Genomic DNA, 27591 nt, shown 5'->3' on the forward strand with positions numbered 1-27591 from the left:
CAACACTCACAGCCTTGGAGCACCAAAGATGGAGCTACAGGAGAGACGACAAAGCGCATGCCTCCTGGCCCAATGCTTGCTGATAGCGACACAGAGTATCCACAGGATAATTCCCAAGCAGCTGATTGCTGGCATGACCCAGTAGCAGGCAGCTATAAAACCCAGTTAAGAAAGGCTGTTAGGCAAGGGAGCAACAAGTCACCATCTCTCTAACTTGGTGCCCCTTGCATCAGAGTCTTCCAGGTTTCTTGTTTCCTGCAACTCTCTGGACTGGCTCCTGACCCTGCCTCTGTCTAACCCTGGAACCCCCACCAGTGAACAACTCTTGGAACTCTAGACCTTGTGATTTGGACTGACCCTCAGATTAGATGATGGACAGCTTTTGGATTCTGTGCTTTCCTAAGACCAGACCTTTGACTATGCTACTTACATTGGTGCTCTTGCCTTACTCACTCCACGCTCTGATGGAGCAACTGCCCTACCCACGACACTGCCCTTGATCTCCCCCCAAAGCTACTGTTGCTTCTTCTAGGCTCACTACTCTGCTGCATCATGATTTTAAAAAGAAGACAAAGGTAGTGATGACATTAGGTGACAGTTGTAACAATTCTACATTCTAGAGTGAAATTCTTTCACCTGTCATCTGCAGGGAAGAAATAAGGTATGGCATGCTTCTTCGTAATTAATAAATAAAAAGAAAAAGCTTATATAAATTTTATTGAAAATTAAGCTTCAACCATAGTGCTGTGTGAACAAAGCAAGGCAAAAGATAAGAACTATTAAAGGAAATGATTGTGGATGAGAGAAGGAAAAACAGGAGCGGTATTACTTACATCATAAGCTCCAGCTTTGATCTGCTGGTATAGTCGATGTTGATCTTCATCCCAGAAAGGTGGATAGCCAACCAGCAGAATATAGAGAATAACTCCTGAGTGATACAAGAAGAGGACAGCATTTTACATAAGCACCTGCCAAGTACAGATGGTAAATGGCTAGTTCAATGACTTAGAATATTGGAGCAGGCCAACACTGTCAGTGAGTAAAAATCAAAGGTGATTCGTTGAGAATCATCACATAAGTGAATACCTCATTACACAATCACCATCATGCTAACAATGACTGCTTTCACACACGTTGGATAATGCACTTTCAATGCGCCTCCATGATCATTTGCAACTGGATTTTCCTGTGTGAAACAGGAAAATCCAGTTGTGAATGAAGGTGAAAATGAATTGAAAGTGCATTATTCAATATGTGTGAACATAGCAAATGTTTTGTATAGCTTCTTGGCTAAAGTATTTAAGTCTTCAGATTTCAATATGATGTTTTCTACAGCTCAACTTCAATAGTCAGGTAGCATCAAAATATGCCAGTGAGATACTCTGGTCTTTATGGATGTGGAAAGATGAGCAAGCCGCATCTGTGGGTGTATTACAGTCTACATATAATGGCACTGGTTGCATGAGCCCAAGGAAACACTGATAAGGAAAACTGTCATAGGCAGAGAGTTTCCAGATGCAAATATGGTATGTATTAGAGGATTCAGGAGCTTAAGCATCTCAAAATGACTAGTCTGAACAGAGCCTCTTTTTAGAACTTTGAGTCTTGGGGATTGAATGCTCATTTGAAGCTTCTTGGCTAGGGTTCCGAACTCCTTGGGAAATTTGGGGCTCGGACTCACATTCGAACTCACGTTCTAGCTGTATATGAAGAAGTGAGGCTGTGACTCATAAAAGCTCATACCCTACCACAAATTTTGTTAGTCTTATAGGTGCTACTGGACTCTTGCTCTTTTATCCTGCTACAGACAGACAAACTTGGCTACCTAACATGATCTGTCTCCAAGGGAGAAAGCAGGCCATTCCATTGTAATATATACAACAGACATGCCACAGTGGTGTTGATTATTAATAGTAACCAAAATTACAAGCAGTGACAAAGGGTGCAAGATTTAAATGATTTTTGTTTTATCCTGGACCATCCTGTAGTCTATTACCTGTCACCTATGGCCAGACATCCTGTACTGGAGAGAACAAGAATTATTTTGTTAAGTGTGCAGAACATCCTTCCTTCATCTTCTGTATGCGTAATTAGCTCCTTATCTCAATTGTTTCTTCCAGATCTACCTGTTCTCCAATATTCTGCCAGGTCTACATCTCTGACTTAAAATATCAAATAAAATATCTAAGATATATTATTCAGGAAACATTGATCAGCAATGTAATCTCAGTGGTAAGTAGTTTTGCTCATTATTATGTACCCCTTTCTGCCAAGTTAGTGTTCTAACCAGGATATCTTCCTCCTAGTAAAATTTATTTTAGAAAATCTGGTAACCTCATGGAAGATATTTGCAAGGACTGGTCAATTAGGCATGCCAATAGCAATAATGCAATGTACAAAATTAGAAACACGCAATGGATCTGAGCTTGAATATAATTCAGAATGAAAATATGACCAAAAATGTATACTCCAGATCTGCTTAGTACACCACTTGGAATCCAACACAGCAAGTATTGGTTTTTCCCATGAATGTGCTGTGAAATTAAGTTCAAGGTAAAATGCTTCACTGAGTAACTGAATGACATCAACATGCCAAGTAGGTGAAGAATATACACAATTTGGCCTTGTTAGGGGGTCTTTCCTTGTTGGAAGCGTTATTTTCCTTAATTTTTTATTCAAAAAATCATTAGTTTTGTTTGATGGAGCGAGAAAAATGCTGTTAGCAAACACATTTCCTCATGGGAACCACCAGAGTTTCTACCAGAGACTCTTATTGTTCACAAGTAGCTCTACTCAAGAGATAACATTGCAGCACGTTAAATCACCAAACCATGACTCTGTTCAAAAGATCTTTGCAGTTCAGTATTCCTGTCTCATAGAAACTTGCCCTCAAAAGTTACGTATTTTGCTAGCGATGATCAATACTGCATCTGAACATAGAGTTCATTCATAAATTTTATTCAGATAACCTACATTTGTTCTTCTGCTCTACCATAATTCCTTGTTTAGAGTTACAAAAGGTTGCCATTCATGGCTGGTCAACCAGCAGAAGATGGGGGAGGTGGGGATTTACAAGAGGGGGGGGGGGTGATTGGCAACCCCAGTGCAATGATGTCACTTCTGGTATGACCTGAAAATGACATCATTGTGCGTGGGGGGGGGGGGGGGTTGATGCTCTAGCATTTGCTCAAAATCTATGGTTTAACCATAGAGTCTGGGGGAAATGCTACAGCCCCACGCCCCCATTTCACTGTGGAATATCCTCCTGCTTCCCTGGTGAGCAGCATTAGGCAACAACATGAGGGACAGGAAGTCTCCCATTATACTGTGAGACCTAGAAACCCTATGTCTATAAGTGATTTAGCTTTACTTTGCTTTCCGTTTTCAGTTGTTCACTGAGAGTAAGTGATCTTCCCTAATGCTCAGAAGAATGTTGAGGATAGATAGATGAATGAATGAGAGGCTTTTTGAAGCCTCTCTAAGTAATATACATGACAAAAAATACAAAATGCTCTGAATGTGATGAGAAGTTCCTAGATATCCCCTCCTCTATACACACTAATCTTTTAATAACTTCTTAAATCCATAAGGCTTTTTGTCAGCTAAAAGCTCCTCTGCCTAATACATTGATACTTCTTCCACCAAAATAGAGAACGAATTTTGTTGCAAAAATTTTAACCTGCTACAAAACAATCTTTGTCACCGTTTTCCTTATTTCTTGATTATATTTCTGCTCATGATGTAGAAAATGGTTGCAAAGCCTCATGACATAAATTATTTGCTGTACTACGTAGAGAAAAAACAGCTGAACCAGTTATCAAGAGTAAAGTGGGCAAATAGTTCTCACTAGGTTTATCCTCTGATGAAACTAACACAAAACATGTAGGGACTGGTAATTTAATAAATACCAGCTCTCTTTTTTGGATTTTTTGCTCACTTTTTTCTTGCTGCACTGTGTGCCATATTTTGTTTACAAAACTGAATTTGCACATTTTACAATAAACTTCCTCTCAGGGAACAATTTTGACCAGCGGAAGTGGGTTTATAAAGGTGACCACTTAATTGACAATTGGTCAGTTACCCAAACAAAGGTCTTCCCATCGTATAAACTTATTAAAAAAGACCATCTTAGAGCCTCCTACTTGGTTGATATTACTAATCACAACCTCAGAATGGCATTTACATCATCGAGGTTCCAAACAATGTCAATTGAGTTACTTTTAGGTCGTAGATGCAGAGGAGTTCACCGTGTTAGTCTGTAGTAGCAAAATCAAAAAGAGTCCAGTAGCACCTTTAAAACTAACCAACTTTATTGTAGCATAAGCTTTCGAGAATCACAGTTTTCTTCGTCAGATGCATGGAGGGCAAGAAGAAACTGGTCAGATATATAGGTGGAGAGGGGAGGGAGGAGTAGATGCAAACAGTAGCTTCTGATATGGAGATCAGTTTGCTTCTGTTAAGGAAGTCAGTTACTTCTGATAATGAGATAACCATTCATAGTCTCTATTCAATCCCAGCCTGACTGAGTCAAATTTACATATGAATTCCAATTCAGCAGCTTCCCGTTGGATTTTGTTTTTGAAAGGTTTCTGTTGAACTACGGTGACCTTTAAGTCCTTGATGGAATGTCCTGGTAGATTGAAGTGTTCTCCCACTGGTTTCTGGATGTTGCCATTTTTAATGTAGGAAAATGGGTAGGAAATACAATTACAGGACCTAATGGCGTCAACTATACTGTCTCTGGCTCTTACAACTGCCCTCATATGCCAACAATGTCCATCTAATCTGTACATTGGACAAACCAGCCAACCTCTGCGCAAAAGAATAAATGGACACAAATCTGACATTTCGAGAACTGTGATTCTCGAAAGCTTATGCTACAATAAAGTTGGTTAGTCTTAAAGGTGCTACTGGACTCTTTTTGACTTTTAGGTCGGTACTCCAAAAAACCAAAGGAGCAATGCATTTGTTTATGCAGTAGATCAGTAGAGGACCTTCTTCACTGTGTCCTGGCTTGTCCCTTGTATATGGAACCCAGAAATAAATTCCTGTCCAAGACCCTAAATGACACACATTTCCTCTCTGACTCTGACAAATTAGTATACATGTTATCTGACGTAGATACTGCCGTATCCTATAAAGTGGCTCTTTTGCCTTGGCCGCTAGAAAGATAAGAGCAAGTGCGGCTTCTAAGACAGCATCTCATCAGTCTGAACAGTCACTCCAGGTCTTGTGTTTTGCTTCCTTGTGTTCTGAATAATTCTAATGTTGTCTGGTATTTTAGAATTCTTTTCAACCTTATGGTTGTAATTTGTATATATGTTTTGCTTTGTAAAGGCCAGTGGCCATATACAATAAATTTATCTACTCTACTTTGTTTGCCCAATAAACTTCCTGGTCAGAAGGGTCACTTCAGGATAACAGCCCCAAATCCTGTTTGACAACATTGGATTAATGAGCATTCTGTAGGTTCTAAAAACATCTTTTGTATAAGGAATTATTCTGGTGACAGAGTTGGAAATTTCATTGCCTTGGTCATCTGATTTAGAGCCATGGCAGGTATCTATGATGGATATTTTCTTTCCCTTTCACGATACAGTATTAGGATTCTGTCATTTACATGGTTTACCAGTCTGTCATTTTTTTTTTTAAATGTAGCCCTCAGATAGGGTTTGCCAACCTCCAGGTGAGGCTTGGAGTTCTCTTGGAACTACAACTTATCTCCAGATTACAGAAATCAGCTCCACTGAAAGAAATGGCTGTTTCAGAGGGCAGACTATGGCATCACATTCCTGCCAAGCTCCCTCCTCTCCCCAAACTCCACGCTCCCCAGGCACCACCATTGAATCACCAGGATTAGCAACACAACCCACCGATTGGCATCTAGATAGTATATAACTCCGCTAAATAGACATTCAGAATATCCACCAAGCACTGTGGAAAAAGGAGACTGTAAACACGAAAATATACAGTTGTGGAATCACAATGACCTTTCTCCTTTTGCATAAGTTAACTTCACTTACCACATGCCCACAAGTCCACTGCTTTGCCATAAGGGTCTTTTCGGAGGACTTCTGGAGAAAGGTAACCTGGCGTGCCTGCAAAACCTGTGAAAAAATAGTGATAATGTGCAACAACAAGGTAAACCGCTGCTACCAGCAGAGTCTGAAGCACTAAGAACACATTAAAGGGACTTAAAAGTAAGATGCAGAGAATAATAATCACAAACAGAACTGCCATTTTGTTTTTCCAAACTATAGCTACACGTAGTGAACATGTAGTTCCCAGTGTTTGTTCTGCAGGTGGTTGTGATCAGTTCTATTCTCACAGTACTGAAAATCCAAGCTGTCCATTTATTTTGGTAGTGATGTTCCCAGTCATACGCTTGTATAAGCCAAACTCAATTTGCTTTGATTTTACAAATGTCACACTTAGTAGCAGATAATTTTAAAAAGCAAAGGAAGAATAAAATACACAAATCCCCGAACCTACAAGAAAAGAGATCTAAGCCACACTCTAGGAAAGACAAAGCACTAATAGGCCTACATGCCTATTTGTGATCTTGATAAATGTTGTCATCCACTACTTCCATTTGCTCTTATTTTAGAAGTTATTCCGGGATAACTTATTTTTCTCCAGAATGTATGGTTTTGTTTCTGTTATCCTGTTAGTCCCTCTCTCTTTTTCTTAAAAATCTTTGCAAGAATTAAAGAATTGTACCTTTAATGTAATGAACTCATACACTTTTACCTAATTGTGGTTGTATTTTGTGTTATTCTTGCTCACGAGGATGCAAAGTTTAAAAAGCATCTTAGTAGGGTTGCACAGTTGAGTGAAATATAAGAAAACAAATAACCCTTTGGAAGTGTGTTCCTTTCAATCACACCTTTTCTTCTGTGTTCCCACTTTGTGTAATTATTGTAAAATTCTCATGTGAAGGAATACCAGACAGATTTCTGAATCCCCTCAGCTGATAGCTTCACACAATACAAAGGCAATCTTTCTGAAGAAAAAAAAAGAGTCTATTCAGAATATGTGCCTTGATTCCATGGGAACAAGGAAAACGCCCAGAGCATGCTATTGAAATCAGAGTGAATTTGGTTTCTTAAGAAGTTTTTTAAAAAGTCAGCAGAAATCCCATAACCAAAAGTGGTGACTAAATAAAGTTTTCAGTAGTTGAAATATTGCTTACACACTTTTAAGCATACTTGCACAGCTATAAGGGCTAGAAACTTGTGTAATTCAAAAAGAAAGCTGAGATTCTCTAAAAACAAAATTCAATTTGCATTCATTACCACATTCTGGACATTCTTTCTCCATACTCCCAAGGTTCACCCAAATGTATGCGACTCATTCCAAGGTCTTAAGTAAATTTGCTACTGTAGAGCACTGAGAGTATTCTTTTTGCCTTAAGTGCACTGATCCAGCAGCTATGACCCAGAATATACTCCTTTTTTCTACAGTCTTCAGGCATTAAACTGTGAAACAGACCTGGGAGAATGACCTGAAAACTCCCTGCAGCAATAAATGTTTCCCATACCAACAGTTATGCCAATATGTTATAAAACATGTTAACTTGGTATGGTAGAAGTGTTATGAAAGCACTATCAGCAGATCCAGAGACACAATGTAGTATAAAGGATAGTGTCTTGACTTGGAAAATCTGGTTGAAATCCATGCTCAGCCATGAAACTTAAGTGTTACATAGAAACACATAAAACAAATCCCAGTAACATTTAAAAAACACACACAAAAGCAACTAGGAGAGAGCAAACATTATTTGGAATCCTGCACACAAGAAAACAGCGTTGGGAGAACAATTTGGAAAGGAGCTGAGATGGGTAGGGGGTAGCCTCCACTGCATCTTTGTTTCACATGGCTCTCTCTTGGGTCTTGACATGGTATTTTAAAAAGGAAAGCTACATTTGTAAAAGAATGGAGAGGAAAAAAAGCCTTCGCTGACTGATTATATGTGTTTGTCTGTAATGTGTAGTTTACCCTTCAGTAGAGATGGGCACAAACCGCATTACGAACTTCAAAAACCCATGAAATTGGCGTTGGTGCAATCGCAATCTGGTGGTTTGTGATTGTCCATGGCAAATGAACCAGCGTTCAGGAGAGGCCTGGCTTGGTGCGTTCAGCCACAGTTTGGGAAACCAGACAGTCAGGCGCAAGCAATCAATTCCCCTGGCAATGGAGCCAGGGGAATGCCTGAACTCTGTCTGCGCTCCTTCTGTCGCCCTGGAAACCCGAATGGAAGCCCAGCTTACCTTGATCGGCATGTCTTCCTTCCAACCACGGAGCTGCAAAGTGGTTACAAGTTGGGAGAAGACACCCAGGAGAGGGAGTGGGAAGGGGGTGTTCTGTAGCCATGGACACTCCAATCTCATCCCTGCAAACCCTGATAGGCAGCTCTGACGGCCAAACACAGACCTCCTGCATTGCTCAATGGGACCTGTGCTTATAAATAGCCGTGGGCTCCCAGGCTGGGTTTCACTTTCAGCGAGCAGTGGAGTGGGACAGAGCTCTTGCTTCCACTTGCTAGCCTTTTGTCGTGCACAGGGCTGGGCATAGCAGGCAGGAGGCTCACTGGTACTGCAGGGCTGAACACAACAGGCAGGAGGTCAGTAGTCCACAAGGCAGCAAACCAGGGTCAAGAAGTCAGGCCAAGTGTCAGGACCAATATGCCAGTCAGAGAGAGGAGCAGGCAGAAGGGTAGTCAGAGGGCAGGCCGGGGTCAAAGTCCAATCAAGCAGTAGAGCAGGGCACAAGGCAAGGCAAGAGCGTCCAGGCGTAGAGCTCTGGTAGCAGGAAGTGGCGAGCTGAGTTGCTTCCACACTTGGTTTCCTCGGCATCTTCCTTTTATGCTGTCCTAATGAGGAACAGCTGTTGCCTCTCTCTCTAACAGCTCCGCTCGGTGCTGTGCCTGTAAACGGGCACTCCTCCGTCTCTCCAGCAGAGCTGTCTTATCTCTAAGTTTCCTCCTTTCAGCTGGCCCCAGGGGCTCGGGTTTCGCTTTTGCCCTGGGGGAGTCTTTGTCTCTTACAGCCTCTGTGGAGGTTTCTGGCTGTTCCTCGTCCCCGACAGTCTCTGCAGAAGCTCCAGGCTGTTCTTGCTGAATTCCCTCTGGAGCAGCAGCAGTGGTTTCTGACTGCTCTTCCTCTCCAATAGCTTCTGCAGGGGCTTCTGGCTCTAGAGACGATCCTGCTGGCCCTTCCTGCTCATCTTCTGAGCAGGACTCTGAGGCAATAGGTAAGGTGGCCAGTCGAGGCTGAGGCTGACTCATGACCCCTTTGGGGAGAGAGTGAGAATATAATTCAGCTTGGCTTTGGGGGATAGGGATCTATCTCATCTGGTTCCAGGGCTGCTGCCTGGCTCTGGGGCCAAGCTCAGTGGGCACCTCGGCTGAGGGCTCACATTGATTATTGATCAGAGCCTGATCGGGTCAGGTCTGTGGGAGTGGTGGGCTAGGGCTCTAGTCCCTCCTTTCCTCTAGTGCCAGGGCTGCTGCCAGGCCCTGGGGCCAAGCTCGGTGGGCACCTCGGCCGAGGGCTCACATAAGTGCCTGATCTGTTCAGGTCTGTGGGAGTGGTGGGCTAGGGCTCTAGTCCCTCCCTCCCTCTGGTGCCAGGGCTGCTGCCAGGTCCTGGGGCCAAGCTTGGTGGGCACCTTGGCTGAGGGCTCACATTAGTACCTGATCTGTTCAGGTCTGTGGGAGTGGTGGGCTAGGGCTCTAGTCCCTCCTTCCCTCTGGTTCCACGGCTGCTGCCAGGCCCTGGGGCCAAGCTAGGTGGGCACCTCGGCTGAGGGTTCACAGTGTCATCTCCTTTCTTCTCCTCAATTGTTGTTTGCTGGCACTATGAGGCTTCGGGTGGGGGACAAGAGTGGTCGTGGGGAGAAGTGCAGAGATTGTCCCGGTTGCAGCACGGGAAACAGTGCTGTGCAGGACTCTGGAGCAGCAGAGACTCCCGCTCTCCAAAAATCACCAGTTGAAGCTGTGGAGGAGGCCAAAGAGCTCTTGCTGGCGGTGGAAGATGAACTCCTGAAAATTTGGGGGGAGGAGGAGGCCGAGGGATCCTTGAAGTAATGGTTGGGGTTCGAGGAAATATCCAGCCCATCCCCATCCCAAACTACCGGTGGTGCTGTCCCTGCCTGTAGTCCACCCATCACTCCGTCTTCCATTGCCAGCTCCATGGCACATCCAGCAGCAACCCTTCATCCTCCCTCCCCTGGAACCGTTAGTGGGCCACAGTTCAACCTCAATGTTTGGAGGCACTTTCAATCCCTTCCTACTGACCCCCGTGTGGTGCGGTGCTGTGTGTGTGAGGGCCTGGTGCGCAGGGGCAATGACCTGAAGCACCTGTCATCGATGGCCCTGACTCGGCACCTGAAGAGGCACTGCCTGAGCCTGTGGTTTCCATCCTTGGCCAGCATAACATCCATCGGGGAGAGACCGAGGGCCACCAGCTCGTCTGATCCGGGATCGATGGGAGGGTCTCTGGAATGCACCCTGAGCAAGAAGCGTTGCCCTGAGGGTGCGGCTGGTGGGAGTGGAAGGGTCAGGCAAGCCGCCCTAGGGGTCGGGGCTGGCTCTGCTGAAAAAGGTGAGGTCAAGGGCTCAGGAGGCGGGCATTCATGTGGTGGTGCAGAAGATTGCCCTGCAAGGCTTCCCCCATCAGTCGTGGAGGGTGTGGGCTTCCAACTGCTGCTCCAGCACTTTGCCCCATGGTTCTCCATGACATCACGGCACACCATTGGGCATCGAGTCATGCCCGCCCTGTATGAGGCAGTGTGAGACATGGTGCACAGAGACCTGTCAGCCACCCAAGGCAGAATAGTGCACTTCACGGCTGATCTGTGGAGCGGCTGCGATCACGGGTACCTTGCCATCACCGCCCACTGGTGGCAACCAGAGGACCTCCGCCTCTCCAGGCCAAGATCTGGCAGCCATAAAAAGGTGCCCTGCATGACCTGGGGCTACAGGGTGGTTCTTCTTCAGACCCGGGGGATGGACGAGGTCCACACTGGGAAGAACATCACTGCCACCGTAAAGGCGGCTCTGAGGGAGTGGACATCTGGGGTGGAAGGGTTTGTCCGTGGCTTCATGGTGACAGACGCAGGAGCCAACATGTTGGCAGCCCTGAAAGAGGCATCCCTCCCAGACCTGGTGTGCATGGCGCACAAGCTGCACCTCATGATGTGGGATGTGCTCGGGCTGGGGAGCAAGACGAGGGACAGCTGGGATGAGGGAACCTTGTGGACGCACAATCTTGGACAGCTGCTGTCGCATCGCTTCCCACTTCTCCCACAGCATAAACTCTTCCCGCGAGCTGTTCCAGAGGCAGGAGGAGGGAGGGGACCCTGAGCACAAACTCTTCCAGGACCTGCCCACCCGCTGGAACTCCACCTACGACATGATATGTCGTCTGGTGGAGCAGAAGGGCGCATTGCAAGACATCTTCAGATGTTCTGAGGAGGGGAGAGGAGCATCAGCTCCATGGACTGGAGAGTCCTTGCCCAGATGTCCTGGATCCTGAAACCCTTCAAGGATGCCACTGAGCTCTTGTGCTCCTACCAGGCCAGCCTGGATCAGGTCCTCCCTCTGATCCACAGCCTCGACCAGTTTCTGGCCCAGGAGCTCCAGCAAGGGCAAGAGCTGCTCCCCAGGGTCCAGGACTTTGTCCGGAGGATCCAGGCCTGCATTGCTGAATGCCTGCATCCTCTAAGCCACGAGGCGCCATACCAACTGGCCTCCCTCTGTGACCCCCACATCAAAGGCAGCATCGCCACGCAGGCAGGTCAGATGCAGCACTGGAAAAAGAAGCTCCGCAGAGCAGTGCTCCGTTTCCAGAGACAGAGGGCAGGAGAGAAGGAACCGGGCAGCAGCGAGGGGCAGGCGGTGGAGGAGGTGGGAAGAGAGCCATGCCAGGAAAGAATGCAACCTTGCCCTTTTCAGTGGAGCCACCCCCGACCCCGATCAAACAACTTCCCCCAGGGCGGTCTGCCTGAACCTTCCGCTCCCACCAGCCGCACCCTCAGGGCAAGGCTTCTTGCTCAGGGTGTATTCCGGAGACCCTCCCAACAGCCACATTCGGTCTCTGGGCCTCGTCGGTGGGCTGCATGGTTGGCTGCTGCATGGCGGGCGCGTCCCTCTCAGTGGAGGACTCAACGGGAGCCATGGTGCGCGAGTACCTTTCTGAGCCCATCGAGCCCCCCCATGCCAACCCGTTGCAGTATTGGGCAAGGAAATCTGACCGATGGCCGGACCTGTCCATCATCGCCACCATCATCCTGTCCTGCCCTCCCACCAGCGTGCAGAGTCTCCCAGGTGTTCTCCCACCTGGGAGACCTCCTCCGTCCCCGCCACGCACGTCTGCACCCGGACCTGGTGGACATGTTGACATTCATCAAGGTCAACCTCAACCTACTGGGGCACCCTCCCGTGGACCTGGACCTACCTGGGCTCTGAGCCACCCTGGGGTTGTAGCCAGCCCAGCTCGTCCACAGCGGGCTCAAGCCTCCCTCAGTTCTCGGGGCTGCTTCCATGACTGGTGACCCTTTGCCCTCCTCTCCCAGACAAGTTCCCGTTCCCTCTTCACACCTCTCCCTCTCTGGATCTGCTCAGATGCCTCCCAACCTCTCCTGTCTTTCCCATCCCATCCTTTCCGCAAAGGCAGGAAGGTGCGGTGCTGCCAGCTGATGCTGCTTTTGGTCACGAGGAACAGCTCTGCTACAGTTGCCGATGTGAGAGTGGCACCGTACTGTACCCTCCCTTCCATGGCACCTGGTGTCCCCTCTGAGCAGGGAGGAATAGGTCCCTCCCACCCTTTCCATGAAGGCAGGAAGGTGGGTGCTGTCTGCTGCCGCCGCTTTGGACCCCGAGGGTCAGCTCAGAAGCTTTTGCTGAGCTTGACAGGTTTGAGCTGCACGGTGCACCCCTATCCATGTGCACCTGCTGTCCTCTCTGTGCATGGGGGGAATGGGACCCACGACCAGTCACGTGTCCTTTCCTTGAAGGCAGGAAGGTAGTTGAGGTCTGCTGCTGCTGCTTTTGGGGACGAGGGGCAGCTCGTGCTGGTGTTAGTGTGGAGCTGTTGCTGGTGTTAGTGTGGTGCTGCACAGTACCCCCCCTTTCCGTGGGCACCTGCTGCCCCCTCTGAGCAGGGGGGAATGGGTCCCTCGCCCTCACACCCTTTCCATAAAGGCTGGATGGTGGGTGCTGTATGATGCTTCAGCTTTGGGCCACGAGGGACAGATCAACTTCTGTTGCACATAAGATTGTATGTCACGGTGTCCCTTGCCAACAGCAGTGGCTGTCCCCTCTGGCCAGGGGTGAATTGGTAATGCCACTACGACCAGTCATGTCCTTTCTGCAAAGGCCGGAAGGTGTGGTGCTGCGAGCTGATGCCACTTTCTGCCACGAGGACCAGCTCTGCTGCTATTGCTGGTGTTAATGTGGCACCGCACGGTACCCCCACTTTCCATGGGCACCTGCTGCCCCCTCTGAGCAGGGGGGAATGGGTCTCTCACCCTCACACCCTTTCCATGAAGGCTGTATGGTGGGTGCTGTATGATGCTTCGGCTTTGGGCCACAAGGGACAGATCAACTGCTGTTGTGCATAAAATTGCACGTCATGGTGGCCCCTGCCAACAGCAGCGGTGGTCCCCTCTGGGCAGGGGGGAATGGGTAATGCCGCCACGACCAGTCATGTCCTTTCTGCGAAGTCAGGAAGGTGAGTGATGCTGGCGAAAGCCTCCACTGTGACACAGGGGGAGCGGACAAGCCCCTGCCACAGCAGTCTGCGCACTCCTTCAGGGTGGATGTGGGGTACCTCCGTCCCGCTCCTGCTGTGCAATACAGCCAGGAAGCCTCGGGCTCGGCCCTCCTCTCCCACACAAGTACACGGTCCCTCTTCTCACCTTGCCCTCTCCAGAACACTCAGTCTCCTCCCAATGACCTCTCCGGTCCTGTCCTATTCCATCCTTTCCGCAAAGGCAAGAAGGTGGTTGATGCTGGCTGCTGCCGCAGAGTTCCTCAGTGGGATCCTTGCAGGAGGCCTTGCGGCTGTTGGGATTTTCCAACTTCACAGACCCTCTTTCGACCTGTCTCTCTCTGGAGCACTCCGACCCCTCCAATCGACATCTCTCCCTCCTGTCCTTTCTGGCAAGGCAGGAAGGTGGGTACTGTTGGCTGCCGCCACAGAGTAGCTTAGTGGGAGCTTCGAAGGAGGCCTCGCGGCTGTTGGTGGATATTCCCACTTCCTCTCCAAATGACATCTCCTCTCCCTCCTGTCCTTTCCGGCAAGGCAGGAAGGTGAGTGCTGTCAGCTGCTGCCACACTGTTCCTCAGTGGGACCCTCGGTTGAGGACCCTTGCTTGCTGGGGGATCAGGCCCCCGTCCAAATGACATGTCCTCTCTCACCCACGCCGGGAATACCAGCACACTCTACTTTGGCCTGGCAGGCAGGCACATGGGGGGGGGTCACCGGCGAGCAGCCAGACCCCCGCCCCCTAAAGGGGAGGTGGCTCATCGCTGCGTCCCTGTGCCCACCAGGCCCAGAGGCTGCTATCAACACCCACTTTCTGTAAACTGGGCCAACGTCAACTGCTGGCTCTAATTGTGTTGAGTGGGAGTTTCCTGGGGGCCTTGGATTGGAGAGGGTATGACTCCAAGATCCCTTTTGCAATCTTGTCCAAACTTGGGTGATGGCTGTAGGAGAGCCTGCAAAACACTCCCCGGGAATATGGGCTCTCTAAGTGCCATGGGGGCCGTCCTGTACCCAACGAACTGCAAACCGCAAACCGGTTCGGCAACAGAAAATGTTCATTGCAGTTCACGACTTCGGGATCGTCATCGGCACCGAACCACGAACCGCTGGTTCATTAAATTTTTTGGGTTTGTGCCCATGTCTACCCTTCAGTATTGATCTTGGGCTGGTCACACTCAAACTAACCTACTTCACTAAGGTGTGGTATGGATAAAATTAGATGACATACTGTATGCTGTCCTGAGATCCTTGGAAGAAGAGCTAGATACAAATGAAATGAATATAGAAAATAAATAAATGTTTGAATGTACTCCAGATCCATTTTGCTGGAGATGAGATCTGAATGGTGACCTTTCACCTCTAAACACCTGTGCTTGGCAACTGAGCAGTGTTCCTTTTTTAATATAAACCAGCAAAGTATAGTTATGGCTTGAAAAAGTACAAACTGTTCCCTTAACAGCCTGTCAATAGTTCAAAAATACAATAGCAACGTGTCATGTTGACCTAATTAACTTGCATTTGTAACTGCAAGTTATCAGGATTTAATTGAACCACAGCTGGCATCCAAGTAGGGTTTTCTGAGTTAAGATTTAGTGAAAAGCCCCACACACTAGGCAAAATAAAGCTAAAGAGACATTCAATATTGTTTATATTAGCTACCATAAGCTTATTAAGTTGGGGAGAGCTCTACATTATCTAAATGAAGGTGAGTGAATTGTTTAGGCCACAATTGAATGACTGGATCTAGAATGCTTTGTAAATTTAACTATTCCCAATTCTCATATCTTTTGCATGAACTATTGCATGCCACAGAGAACGGACAAGATACATTCAGTAACATGATAGTTCTACAACTACAAAGTATGAAACTGTCCAGAGCCAGTGGGGTAGTCTGCAAGGTGCCCAAGAGCTGGGTGAAAAGCCCACTGGCAGCTCAAAGCCTCCCACTGTGGTCTCACTAACTGAAGGGGCCCACACCTCTAGGCCCAATAGTGATCCAAAGGAGCCAGAAGCAGCAGGGCTCCCACACCCTGCACACCACAAGAGGGTGGTGCAGGTGAATACCCAGTCCCAACAAGGAGGGAGGAGGGAGATCCCATGAGAATGGCTATTCCGGGGGCTTCCGGTTTGGGATTCATGGAGGTCTGACGCAGCTCCAACTGCGGAGCTGACTGGACTGCCGTTTTAAGCGGCCGGCGGGGGCAAAATAGCCCGCGGCCGACTGCTCTCAGGCGGAGAGCAGGCAAAGAACGCTCAAGACCTCAGGGCGCGTTGATCTCGGGCGAGGGGGGGCTCTACGCGACGGGCCCCCTCACGACCCTTGAGGTCCCACCCTGTGACAGGTCGGCTATGATCTCTGCAGCAGTTTCGGGGCCAATGCGGTTGGCATAAGACCTACGTACCCAAGCTTCAATAGGGGAAAGAGGAGTAGAGGAGAAACGAAGATTGAAACAGTGATTACAACCCACGGAAAGTGAATGGGAAGGTAAAGATCACTATCTTCTGATACGGGACAGATTGTTAAAAGTAAAGAAGATTAAAAGTAGATTTTAAAACTGCAACAGGCTAACTATAAGGAGGAGAAGACTCGGCAAGAGTCGAAATAGAAAAAAGACTAAGTTTAAAGAAGTTATTAAAGAATTTGGATTATTGTTTTGAATACTTGCGGTTATGGAGCTGTGAGAAAATTTTACCATCGCGAGAGCTACTGCGGGAAGTCGGGAGACAGGAAGTACGTAATAACAATAGAGTTGCTGGAGAGAAGCGGCCCCTGCCGGAGGGCAGGAAGAAGGGAATCGCCATCTTTGAAAGGGGAAAAGCCGCGGCTTCAGCGGAAGAGGAAGTAAGCCATTTTGGATTACAAAAACCATAGAAGAACCATAGAGAAAAGATGCCCGACATTTTGGATTTTCTAAAAGTTTTTTCTTTGCAAAAAGACTGGGACATTTAAATTAAAAATTAAAAAGACACTAAGTTTTACGCCACGGAGTTAAGGAAGAGGGCGGACTCGTGGGAGCGAGCTAAGGCAAGCCCCACGATGTCGAAAAAAGAGTGGCAATCGGCAATAGAGAACCTAGACAAAAAACTCTTAGAAGTGATTAAAGAACTTAAGGACATGAAACCGGAGCTGATCAAAGAGGTTAAACAGACAGTGAAAAGTGAGCTGTCAGAAGTAAAGAAAGGTATGGAAACAATGCAAAATGAACTGCAAGGAACACAGCAGAGAGTTAAAGTAGTAGAAGGCGCGGTGGAGAATCTAGCTGACACGCAACAAACAGAGATGAGGCTGATGAGGGGGAGAATGGCGGTTGCGGAAAGTAAACATATGGAGAAGCAGTTAAGATTTCGCGGCTTGCCGGAAGTGGAAGGAAAGACAGCGCAAGAACAGATGACGGAGGTGTTAGCTGAATACCTGGGGAAGGAGGAGGAGGAAGTTGTGGCTATCCTGGACGTGGTATATCGTGTAAATTCAAGAATTGCGACCCAGAGGAAATTACCAAGAGATGTGATTGTGCAATTCACGACCCGAAATATGAAAGAGAAGATTGTGACTAAACAGTTTCAAGATCCATTGGAGATTGACGGCAAGACGATTATCATTATGAAGGAATTACCCAGATCGGTGTTATTGGACCAGAAAAAATATAAGGCGCTAATTCAGATTTTGAAGGACATGAAAATTAGGTACAGATGGGAATTACCAGAAGGAGTGTCCTTTGAATTTGGAGGGGCCAAAAAACGCATCAGATCTGAACGAGAGATGGAGCGATTCATAAGAGACAATGAAAAGGACTTACCAGCAACAAGATTATGATTATGGAGTGTAAAGTTTTATCTTGGAATGTAAATGGACTTAATTCACCGAATAAGAGAAAAAGCATCTTTCACTGGCTATTAAAACAAAAATGTGATATTGTATGTTTGCAAGAGACCCATATTCGAAAACAAGATGTAAAGTATCTAAAATAAAAAAATTGGGCAATGATTTTGCAGCGGCCTCTAATAAGAAAAAAAGAGGAGTAGTGCTTTATATTAAAGAGGAGCTGCAGCCAAAGTTTGTAATGAAAGATGTGGAAGCCAGATTTATAGCAGTGGAATGCGTATGGAATTCAAAGAGAGTGCTGGTAGTTGGAATTTATGCACCTAATGGAGCAAAAGAAAGCTTCTTTGAGGATTTAAGGAAGCAACTAGATGAAGTTTCATATGACCAGATAATACTTGCTGGAGACTTCAATGGAGTGACAAATTTGGATTTAGACAAAAAATCATCAACTGCACAAAAGAAGAGAGGACTGCTACCAAAGTTGTTTTTTGAATTGATACAACAGGAAACCTTAGAAGATGTATGGAGAAGACAAAACTCGAAAAGCAGACAATTTACGTTCTACTCCGCAAGACACTCTACACTATCAAGAATTGATATGATCTGGGCCTCAAAAGACTTAGCGTTATGGACTAAGGAAGTGGAAATAATGCCGATGGTAGGCTCGGATCATAATCCAATTATGTGGAAATTGGGGAGAAGGAGCAAAAGGAAAGGATGGAGAATAAACGAGGACTTACTTCAAGAGGGAGAGAATATGGAGATGCTGAGAAGAGAGACAAAGTTCTTCATATAATACAACATGAATAAAGAAGTACCAACCAACAAGGTTTGGGACACTTACAAGGCGGTAATTAGGGGCATACTAATGGACTTAAATGGAAGAGTCAGAAAAAAGAAAGAGGAGAAGAGACAGGAGATTATGGAGAAAATAAAAGCCAAAGAAATACAGTTAAAGAAGAGACCAGGGAAAAAGAAAATTTATCAGGACATTAAAATATTACAAGAACAGCTGACAGCAATGAATAATAAAGAATTGGAGTGGAATCTTAAAAGACTGAATCAAAAAGGGTTTGAAGGTGCAAACAAACCTGGGAAATATTTGGCATGGCAATTGAAAAAGAGAAAGGAAAAGAAAATAATAAATAAAATATGTGAAGATAACAAAATGTATTTGGAACAGACATCCATTAGTAGAGCCTTCTATAAATTTTATGCTAAATTGTATAATAAGAAAGAGGTGAATAAAGAATCAATAGCGACATACTTGGAGAAAATGAAGCTCCCAGTAATCTCGGAAGCGTGGAGAGACAGACTGAACAACGAAGTAACGGATGAGGAAATAAAAATGGCAATACAATCAACAAATTTGGGAAAGGCGCCAGGGCCAGACGGACTTACAGCTAAATTTTATAAGACAATGGCCAACGAACTGGTACCATTCCTAAAAGAAGTGATCAATGGAGTATTAAAGGATCAACGGATTCCAGATACCTGGAAGGAAGCTAACATTTCATTGATCCCCAAAGAGGGCCAAGATCTGACTAATGTGAAAAATTACAGACCCATATCCTTACTTAATAATGACTATAAAATCTTTGCGAAGATACTGGCAGAGAGAGTGAAGGGATGGCTTTCGGAAGTTATTGAGGAGGAAAAAGCAGGTTTTTTACCTGGTAGACAAATCAGAGACAATTTAAGGACAGTGATCAATGCTATTGAGTATTATGATAAGCGTTGTGACAAAGAGGTTGGTTTCTTCTTTGTTGATGCTGAAAAAGCGTTTGACAATTTGAACTGGGACTTTATGTTTGCCACTATGGAAAAGCTACAAATGGGAGAAAGATTCATAAGAGCAGTTAAAGAAATCTACAGAGACGAGAATGCAGCAATTGTGGTGAATTACGAGACTACTAAGAAATTGACTATAAGTAAAGGAACAAGACAAGGTTGCCCGTTGTCTCCGCTGTTATTCATTTTGGTATTGGAGATATTGATGATACAAATACGACAAGATGAAGAAATCCGCGGAATAAAAATAAAAGACTTTTCTTATAAGGTCAGAGCATTTGCGGACGATATAATGTTAATTGTGGAAGACCCAATGGAGAATATGCCAAAAGTGATAGAGAAGATCAAGGAGTTCGGAGATTTGGCAGGGTTTTACATTAACAAAAAGAAGTCAAAGATATTATGCAAAAATATGACTAAGCAAAAACAACAACTGTTAATGGAAATAACGGACTGTGAAGTAACAACTAAGGTGAAATATTTGGGAGTTGAACTGACTGCAAAGAATATAGATCTATTCAAAAATAACTACGAAAAATTATGGACTCAGATTGAGCAAGATTTGATCAAATGGAATAGATTGAATTTGTCATGGTTGGGAAGGATTGCAGCAGTTAAGATGAACGTGTTACCAAGAGTAATGTTTTTGTTACAGACAATACCAATTATCCGAGACTCTAAGCAGTTTGAAAAATGGCAGAGGAAAATATCAGACTTTGTTTGGGCAGGCAAGAAGCCTCGAGTGAAAATGAAAGTTTTACAAGATGCAAAGGAAAGAGGCGGAATGCAACTGCCCAATCTAAGACTCTACTATGATGCAATCTGCCTAGTGTGGCTGAAAGACTGGATGACGCTGAAGAATAAGAAATTATTGGCCCTAGAGGGATATAAAAAAATATTCGGATGGCATGCATACCTATGGTACGATAAAGTGAAAGTGAACTCTATGTTCTTACATCATTACATACGGAAAAGCCTATTTGCAACTTGGAAGAAGTACAGAGACTTTCTACAAGAAGGAACCCCCATGTGGGTGGTTCCATATGAAGTAATAGATCCGAGAGCTGTCGATACTGAGCAACAGTGTTTAACATATAAGGAGATAACCCGAATAGAATCTTTTAAACTTAAAATAAAGACACAGGACGAGTTATCACCCAACTATGACTGGTTTCAGTATAGGCAGATCAGAGATCTCTACAACTCGGACTGTGCAAAGGGAGGCATAAGAACAGAGAATTCGGAACTAGAGCAGACACTTTTAAAAGAGGATAAGAAGGAAATTTCCAAGGTATACCAAGTACTGTTGAAATGGTATACTGAAGATGAAATAGTTAAAGTACAAATGGTGAAGTGGGCCATAAATTTTAACAAAGAAATAACAATGGAGGCATGGGAACACTTGTGGAAAAACACAATGAAGACTACAACGTGTACTAATATTAAAGAGAACATTTATAAAATGATCTATCGTTGGTACATGACACCAAAGAAGATTGCGCTAGGGAATTCGAACACTTCTAATAAATGCTGGAAATGTAAAAAACATGAGGGCTCTCTGTACCATATGTGGTGGTCGTGTGAGGTAGCTAGGCAGTACTGGGGAGAAATAATAAAAGTAATAAGTGAGATTCTACAATTTCAAATCAATAAGAACCCAGAACTCCTGCTACTGAACTTGGGAATGGAGAACATTCCAGCCCAATATAGAACATTGCTATTTTACATGACAGCAGCGGCCAGACTTTTGTATGCGCAAAAATGGAAAGTACAAGAAGTGCCAACTATTGAGGATTGGACTTACAAATTGCTGTATATGGCCGAAATTGACAAAACGACAAGAAAATTGAGAAATCTGGACCCAGGACAGTTCAACACAGACTGGGAGAAGCTGAAGCAATATGTGTTGAAGAAATGGGAGGTGGGAGGAGAACTGTGGCAGTTTGAGAACTATTGAAACATGACAAAATGTAGAGGGGGGTGACTTTACCGGAGGGTAGAGAGAGAAATGAAAATGTCTAAGCAGTTATCTTGTTAGATTGTTATATATAGAAAAATATATAGAATATGGATAGAAAATAACTAACTATAAGGACCGACTAATTAATATTGTTTCTGGTATAAACGTGTAACATGTTAAACTGAATAAGTCTACCTGAAGAAACATATGGATCAAATTGATTGATAACTTTTGACGATAGTTATATAGATGTATAATTAAAGAAAGAGGAAATCAATAATATAATTAAATATAACTAAAGTAGAATGAAGACAAGATATGTAGAAAAAGTAATATACATAATATAAGTTAAATCGGTTGACTTATATGAATGTGAAATATTTGAAATCAGGAAATTATGAAATTATGGAAAAAGGGACAAATTGTTTGTCTAATACGGAAGAAGGGACTTAAAGATAGGGTACAGAGTGTTAAAAATAGTTAAAGAATTATTGCTTAGATTAAAGGGAAAGTATATGTTTGTTAGATAGATGAATTTAATATGAGTAAGGGAAAAGGGACAAAGGGTTGGAAAACTGTTGGAAGTCTACAAAAAAGGGGGGAAAGGGAGGGGGTTAGAAATTGGGAAACGGGAATTGATTGTAATGTGAAATCAAATGATTCTAATTCCAATAAAAATTTTATTTAAAAAAAAAAGAGAATGACTATTCCCATAGGAACAAATACTAGGGAAGGGGATTGCTTGGGCTGTGAGGAGCTATTTAAGTTCCCTCAGCACAGTGCCAAAGAGGACACAGCTGGGTCTGCTCTTGTCTCCAAACTAGCAACCCAGAGAGAACAGAAAGAGAGTAATGGTGGCAACTTGATTGGAGGAGGAGGATCCTCCTAGCCTCTGTCCCATGCAAGGAGGATTATGGATAAAGACCCCACAAGGGAAGAAGTGGTTGAAGGCTCAAGCTCCTGTCTGCTTATGTAACTCCTATGAGCTAATTGGTTTAGCCCAGGAGGGCAGAGTCAGTAGGTGAGGAAGAAGCTGGTTGCTGGGGAGCTTGATAACAATTAATTATCACCTTGAATAAGGTAATCAGAAATGTTATATGTGAACAATAGTGACTAAAAGTGGTATGTTATGTTTGATTGGTGTTGTTACTGGGATTGTATTGTTTTTGCAGGGTTGTAATTCTCCAAGAAGAGGACAGAAGCCTGGATTCCAGTTGCTTCATAATTGGAAGGATTGTGGCAAAGGACTCCATCACTTGCTGAGATCCAACAAATTGAACTTGCTTACCTTGAGTGGTTTTCAAATACATTGTTTGCTGAAAGTTTCTGTTTTTGTAGCACTTATGAGTTTGGTTAAAAAAAGAAAAAATAGTTGTATTGTTCTAATTGTTAAAACGTTTGGTGAAAAAGAACATTTTTATTAACTTAAAATTGTGTGAAAGTTTCCTTCTTAAATTAGCCCCATAGAACCCATACAATAAAGGTTACACTTACACCTTTGCGTAGGCCAGCTGGCCTTCTAGTATCTGGGGTTATTCTACATGCCTAACATTACTATGAATTTTTAACAGAGCCATTCTAAGTAGAGTTACATCCAGATCTCAGTGTTTCTTCTAAACCTGCACAGAAGTCTCTTCACCACTGGGTGTCATAAAACATAGACCAGCAGTTCTTTTTAAATAAGAGTTAGTGGGAAGAACGTTTGTTCGTTACACCCAGGCCCAGAGTGAATCTGGACCAGAATGCAAAGTGGGCCACATTCACATGGACAGCCATCTAGAATACATGTGTCTTCTTGACTAGATATAATGAGGAACCATTACATTTTCTTCACCATATCCACATATTTTACATAGTGTGGTTGTAGTGCACTGATTATAGTGTACTAATACGCTTAGAAGTGCAATAACACTGTATCAGCATGTGTGAGCACCAATGATATGTAAGCATGACTTGGTCACATTTAAATCTCTTTTGAATTGTACTACTGGCTTGAATTGTACCTCTGGTTTTCTGCATTTGCTCCCTTATTTTCAAAGGACTCATACATCAGCTCTGTAAGATTGTGCAATTAGGCACAATATAAATAAAAATAAAATACTTTCTTTTCTTTGTATGCTAACTTCACATTTTGAACTAGGAATAGCAGAAACGGTTTGTGTGCGTATGCACACGTTTGTATCAATTAAGTACCAAGGGAGTAAGAAAGTCTACCAATGGGTAGTAGTAATCTAAAAAGACATTTTTGAAGTATGGTAGGTAGGAAGGTTTTTGAATTCATATTTTCATCAACACTGTGTAGATAGCTAGATCAGATGTATCTTTCATATGGCTAAAATAGACCATTTGAAAGATACATCTTTCACAGTAAAATTATAAAGCAGACAACACCTGAAGCTATGAAGCTAAAAATTGTCAACTATAACAAATTTAGGACTGTAACCAAATATTGGCCTTTCCTGGGGACAATTAAGAATAAAATAAAAGAGGGGTTTGGTTTTCTTCAGACTGGTCCATATTTTAATTCTTCCTCTGCGTTATGCACTCTATTTCCATGTGCTGGTGTTCAGCTAATGTACCAGAAATGCAGAGAATCCTTTGTCTTAAGATCTTGAGATTCATGATCTTCAGAGCAATGAGATCCTCATACATGGGTAAAAACAAGTCGCTGAGGTGATCACCTCAAAGCACAGTTCCCCCACTCACCAAACCAAGCCTGCTGCTCTCCTTCCACTTCAATAGCAAGGCCAAAGTCAGCCAGTTTAACAGCAGCTCCCTTCAGTTTGGATGCCAGTAGAAGGTTCTCCGGCTACAGGAGGGAAAAGTCAGAGACCAATCAGCATTCAAAAGGGAGAGGAGAAAGTGAAGAAAACTAAGTGCAATGGCCTGTGTAAGTGATCAAGACAGAAACAGAGGCTGCAACTCTGAGAATTGTGAATACAAGTTCTTGTTCTGCCTTAGAATAATTTCACTCACACAGACATGCTAGGGTTATCAATCGAAACAAGAGTTTAGCATCATGCTTTCCCTTTTAACACACACTGAAGCAAGTGTTAATTTCTGCAGTGACAAAGTCCAATATCTAATTAAGCAAATGTATTTCATTTTACACAATTCATTTAAGCAAAATAGAATATTTGAGGAAGTCTTGATCACCAAGTGGGGTATTGATAGAATAGTAAGCAAGAAATAGGGCAGAAGGATTCATAGAATGGAACCTGGAGAAAAGTCAAGATGGATGAAGCTCTCATCACCATTGAAAGCTTATCCTTCTTATAAGTTTTTAAAGGTACCAGCTGCACATTTTCTTGCTATAGACATAAAGGTTAGAAAGCTGCTTGTGTTTTATTTTTTTGCCCCTGTGAAATTCTGAGTCTCAAGATACTGAAATTCCAACAAACTATGCACAAAGCTTCAGTGCTATACAATATTATTATTGTTATTGTTTGTTTGCTTGCTTGCTTGTCTGCTTGTTTGCTCATTTATTTATTGCTATGGACATACATAGTTATGGAGACCTATTGCTATGGACATACATGGTTGTGGAGATTTCTATCTCTGCTTACTCCACTTCTGCATATGATCAGACAAATTGCGAGTGATTATGAACAAGTCCCCCCTTCCCTTTTGTAGAGTAACATATAATTTGTAAGGAGAGGAAGTAAATTTATTATCAGTTAAATCAGGGGGAGGGGAGTTGAATGAAAGTCTTATTAATGGGACACTTGGATACCAATTATGGATGTTGTAGGCAGTGCTGCTTGTGAAAAAAAATGCACATTGCCTACTTATTTTTTATTACTGTCCTGATCTATTGCTGTGGATCCTGGTAAATCATGGGATCATATCTGTGTAATAATCTGAACCAACTCACTCCATTTTTAGTTGTTGGGTGGATACCTGAGCCTCCTCAGTTTATGTAAGGAGAAGATATGTCACCCAGAGTTGTGCCCCATATTTTCTCTTTTGTATACCCACCCCCCTACACACGAGATTACTCAGGAAACCCAGCAATTCTGTTTTTTTCTATTCTGCTCTTGTCTTCTATTCTATATCAGCTTTCCAAAGACAATCAATTTATAGGCCTATTAATAGCTCTCAAGCCAGGTTATCCATAGAGGCTTTGAATAATGCAAAAAACCCTAATGCGCCTGGATAGTTTAACCCTTATAAGTGTTTCCCTTCAGCTAGTGCCTGAGCCAGGACAAAATTCTGATGGCAGGCCTTGCTGCTGTACTTTGGCATGGTATATGTGTGTGCATGCATGTCCAAGCACACATGCATGTGCCTGTTTGGTCTTGGATAAAGTAAACCAAAACATGCCATAAGCTGTCTGTGTACAACCTGCTCTTCCCTACTTCTCTTCAGCAGACATGAAGATACTGTCTATGGTGGAAATCCCGTGCCACACTATCTTTTCCCCCTGAGACTGTTTTATAAACAGGTTAGGATTAGAGATGGGCACGAAATAGAAAAAAAACCCCAACCGTGCGGTTCGTGGTTTGTTGCATTTCACAAACCACGAAGTTTCACGAACCTGCCCCAGTTCATGAACCAGTTCGTTTGGTTTGTGAAAACATCACATCCAGGTCAGCAAATCATCACTTCTGGGCCAGCAGAAGGCCACTTCCAGGTCAGCAGAAGGTCTGCAGGAAGTCCATCCCCTGTTGCTTAGGGAACTGATTGATCGGTGCCAGGCTGTCTGCAGCGACGAACCAAAAAATGAACCAAACAAACTTGCCTAAAGTTCATGGCGGTTCGTCAGAAATGGGCTCTGACGAACCGCCAGTTTGCGAACCACGAACCGGCCTGGTTTGTCATGAACTTTGGTTCGTATTTCAGTTCATGCCCATCTCTAGTTAGGATGTTTTTGTATCATGTCCTAAGGAAATATTTGGGAACCACATAGAGTAGTAAAGAACATATTTTTAAACAATGCTTTTCATTTTTCACTATCAGTTTTTACAACGAAGGAGGAATTTTTGATAGTCTTGCAAGATAAAGCCAAAGCTGTCAGAGTGCCATTTCCTTAGAGAAGCAACTCAGCTGTCAAGATTTTAAAAAGTTGTTCTGTGAAGAAGAAACAGGACACATGTGAACAGCTCCCCAGCCATCCAGGAAGTGCTCTGACTGGCAGCACTGCTGCCCCAACTCTTCCGACATCTATTTTCTACCTGAGACAGAGGAAGGTGTACTTCCATCATGCCCAACACACTTTCAAAAAGGCACTTCCAGTGAGTGCCTGCCTACTTATACTCAAAGAAGCCAAAAGTCATTTGGGCTGTGGGCAGCCCAAATACAGCACTGAGTTAAAGGCAGCAATACCCTTAACACAGCCCTTAACAAAGGACTGAAAAGAAGAAGAAAAATCTGTAATAAGTTGAGGTGATCTATATGGGCTATGTGAAGAAAATGGCTTTTCTATTTCAAACTCTAGCCATGCTTGAAAACTCTGGTTCAGAAAGAAAGGCCTGGGAATGAAGCTTGTTAGAAGCTGTCAGTCAGTACACAGTGACCTTGGAGATAAGATAGCTCATTAGAACCTCCATGGTACAGCTTCAGGCCAATAAACATTCCTTAATACTAAGTGCATTTTGCACCAGTGGGAAAGGGGCTGGGACCAAAGCTGCAGATTGGTTTCACTTCTGCCCACTCACGTACTCATCCTAGCAATGCTGACATCAGCTTTTGGGGTCCTGATTGGCTAACAAGTCTGAGCTACTTAGGCCCCCCAAACCCATAAAAATAGCTTAGCAACATGGAGCTTCAAGCATAGCCAAGTTTTTGCTTGGTTCTAACTTCTGCTTCACTATAGCTCTAGCTCTGTCTATGAATCTGTAGGATGGATGTTCTTTTGCAACCATATTTTTGTCTGCTGTAATGGACTTGAACAACTGAAGTCCTGTTTGCCTCTATGCAAGAGATTCTGTTATTCTGCACCTGTGCCTAACTTATGTTTTGCCTTCTGGAACTATCGTGGTATGTATAGTTAGAGCTTACATGCTAAGGTCAAACGTCAAAAGCCTAAACCAATGAACCACCTACCAGGTAAATTTCAGGCCTGGAGATTTATCCTTTTGCTCCTGTGCCTTGGGATAGACTAAAAGCTATTGAGGCTAGTGTGAGAGCAGTCTTTCATTGGTAGTTTTGTAAAGTTCTGTTTAATAAGGCTCTGTGCATGATCCCTGTGGCCCTGGGAGGAGGCAGTAGACTCCAAGGACCTTGATAGGCTGGGAGGAGTTTTTCTG

At 44.2% G+C, this 27591-nt stretch overlaps 1 protein-coding gene across 1 annotated transcript in view; it reads right to left on the reverse strand.

Annotated features, from left to right (window-relative positions):
- Positions 1-27591, reverse strand: part of CAMK2A (calcium/calmodulin dependent protein kinase II alpha) — a 179236-nt gene that overhangs the window by 41656 nt on the left and 109989 nt on the right. The window contains exons 7-9 of the mRNA XM_054975219.1: positions 24050-24152; positions 6024-6107; positions 834-928 (exon numbers count right to left, since the gene is read on the reverse strand). Of these exons, the coding sequence (XP_054831194.1) occupies positions 834-928; positions 6024-6107; positions 24050-24152 (282 nt within the window). The remainder of the gene's footprint in view (positions 1-833; positions 929-6023; positions 6108-24049; positions 24153-27591) is intronic.

The sequence above is a fragment of the Eublepharis macularius genome, chromosome 4 (genome assembly GCF_028583425.1).
Source record: "Eublepharis macularius isolate TG4126 chromosome 4, MPM_Emac_v1.0, whole genome shotgun sequence".
Taxonomy (NCBI): domain Eukaryota; kingdom Metazoa; phylum Chordata; class Lepidosauria; order Squamata; family Eublepharidae; genus Eublepharis; species Eublepharis macularius.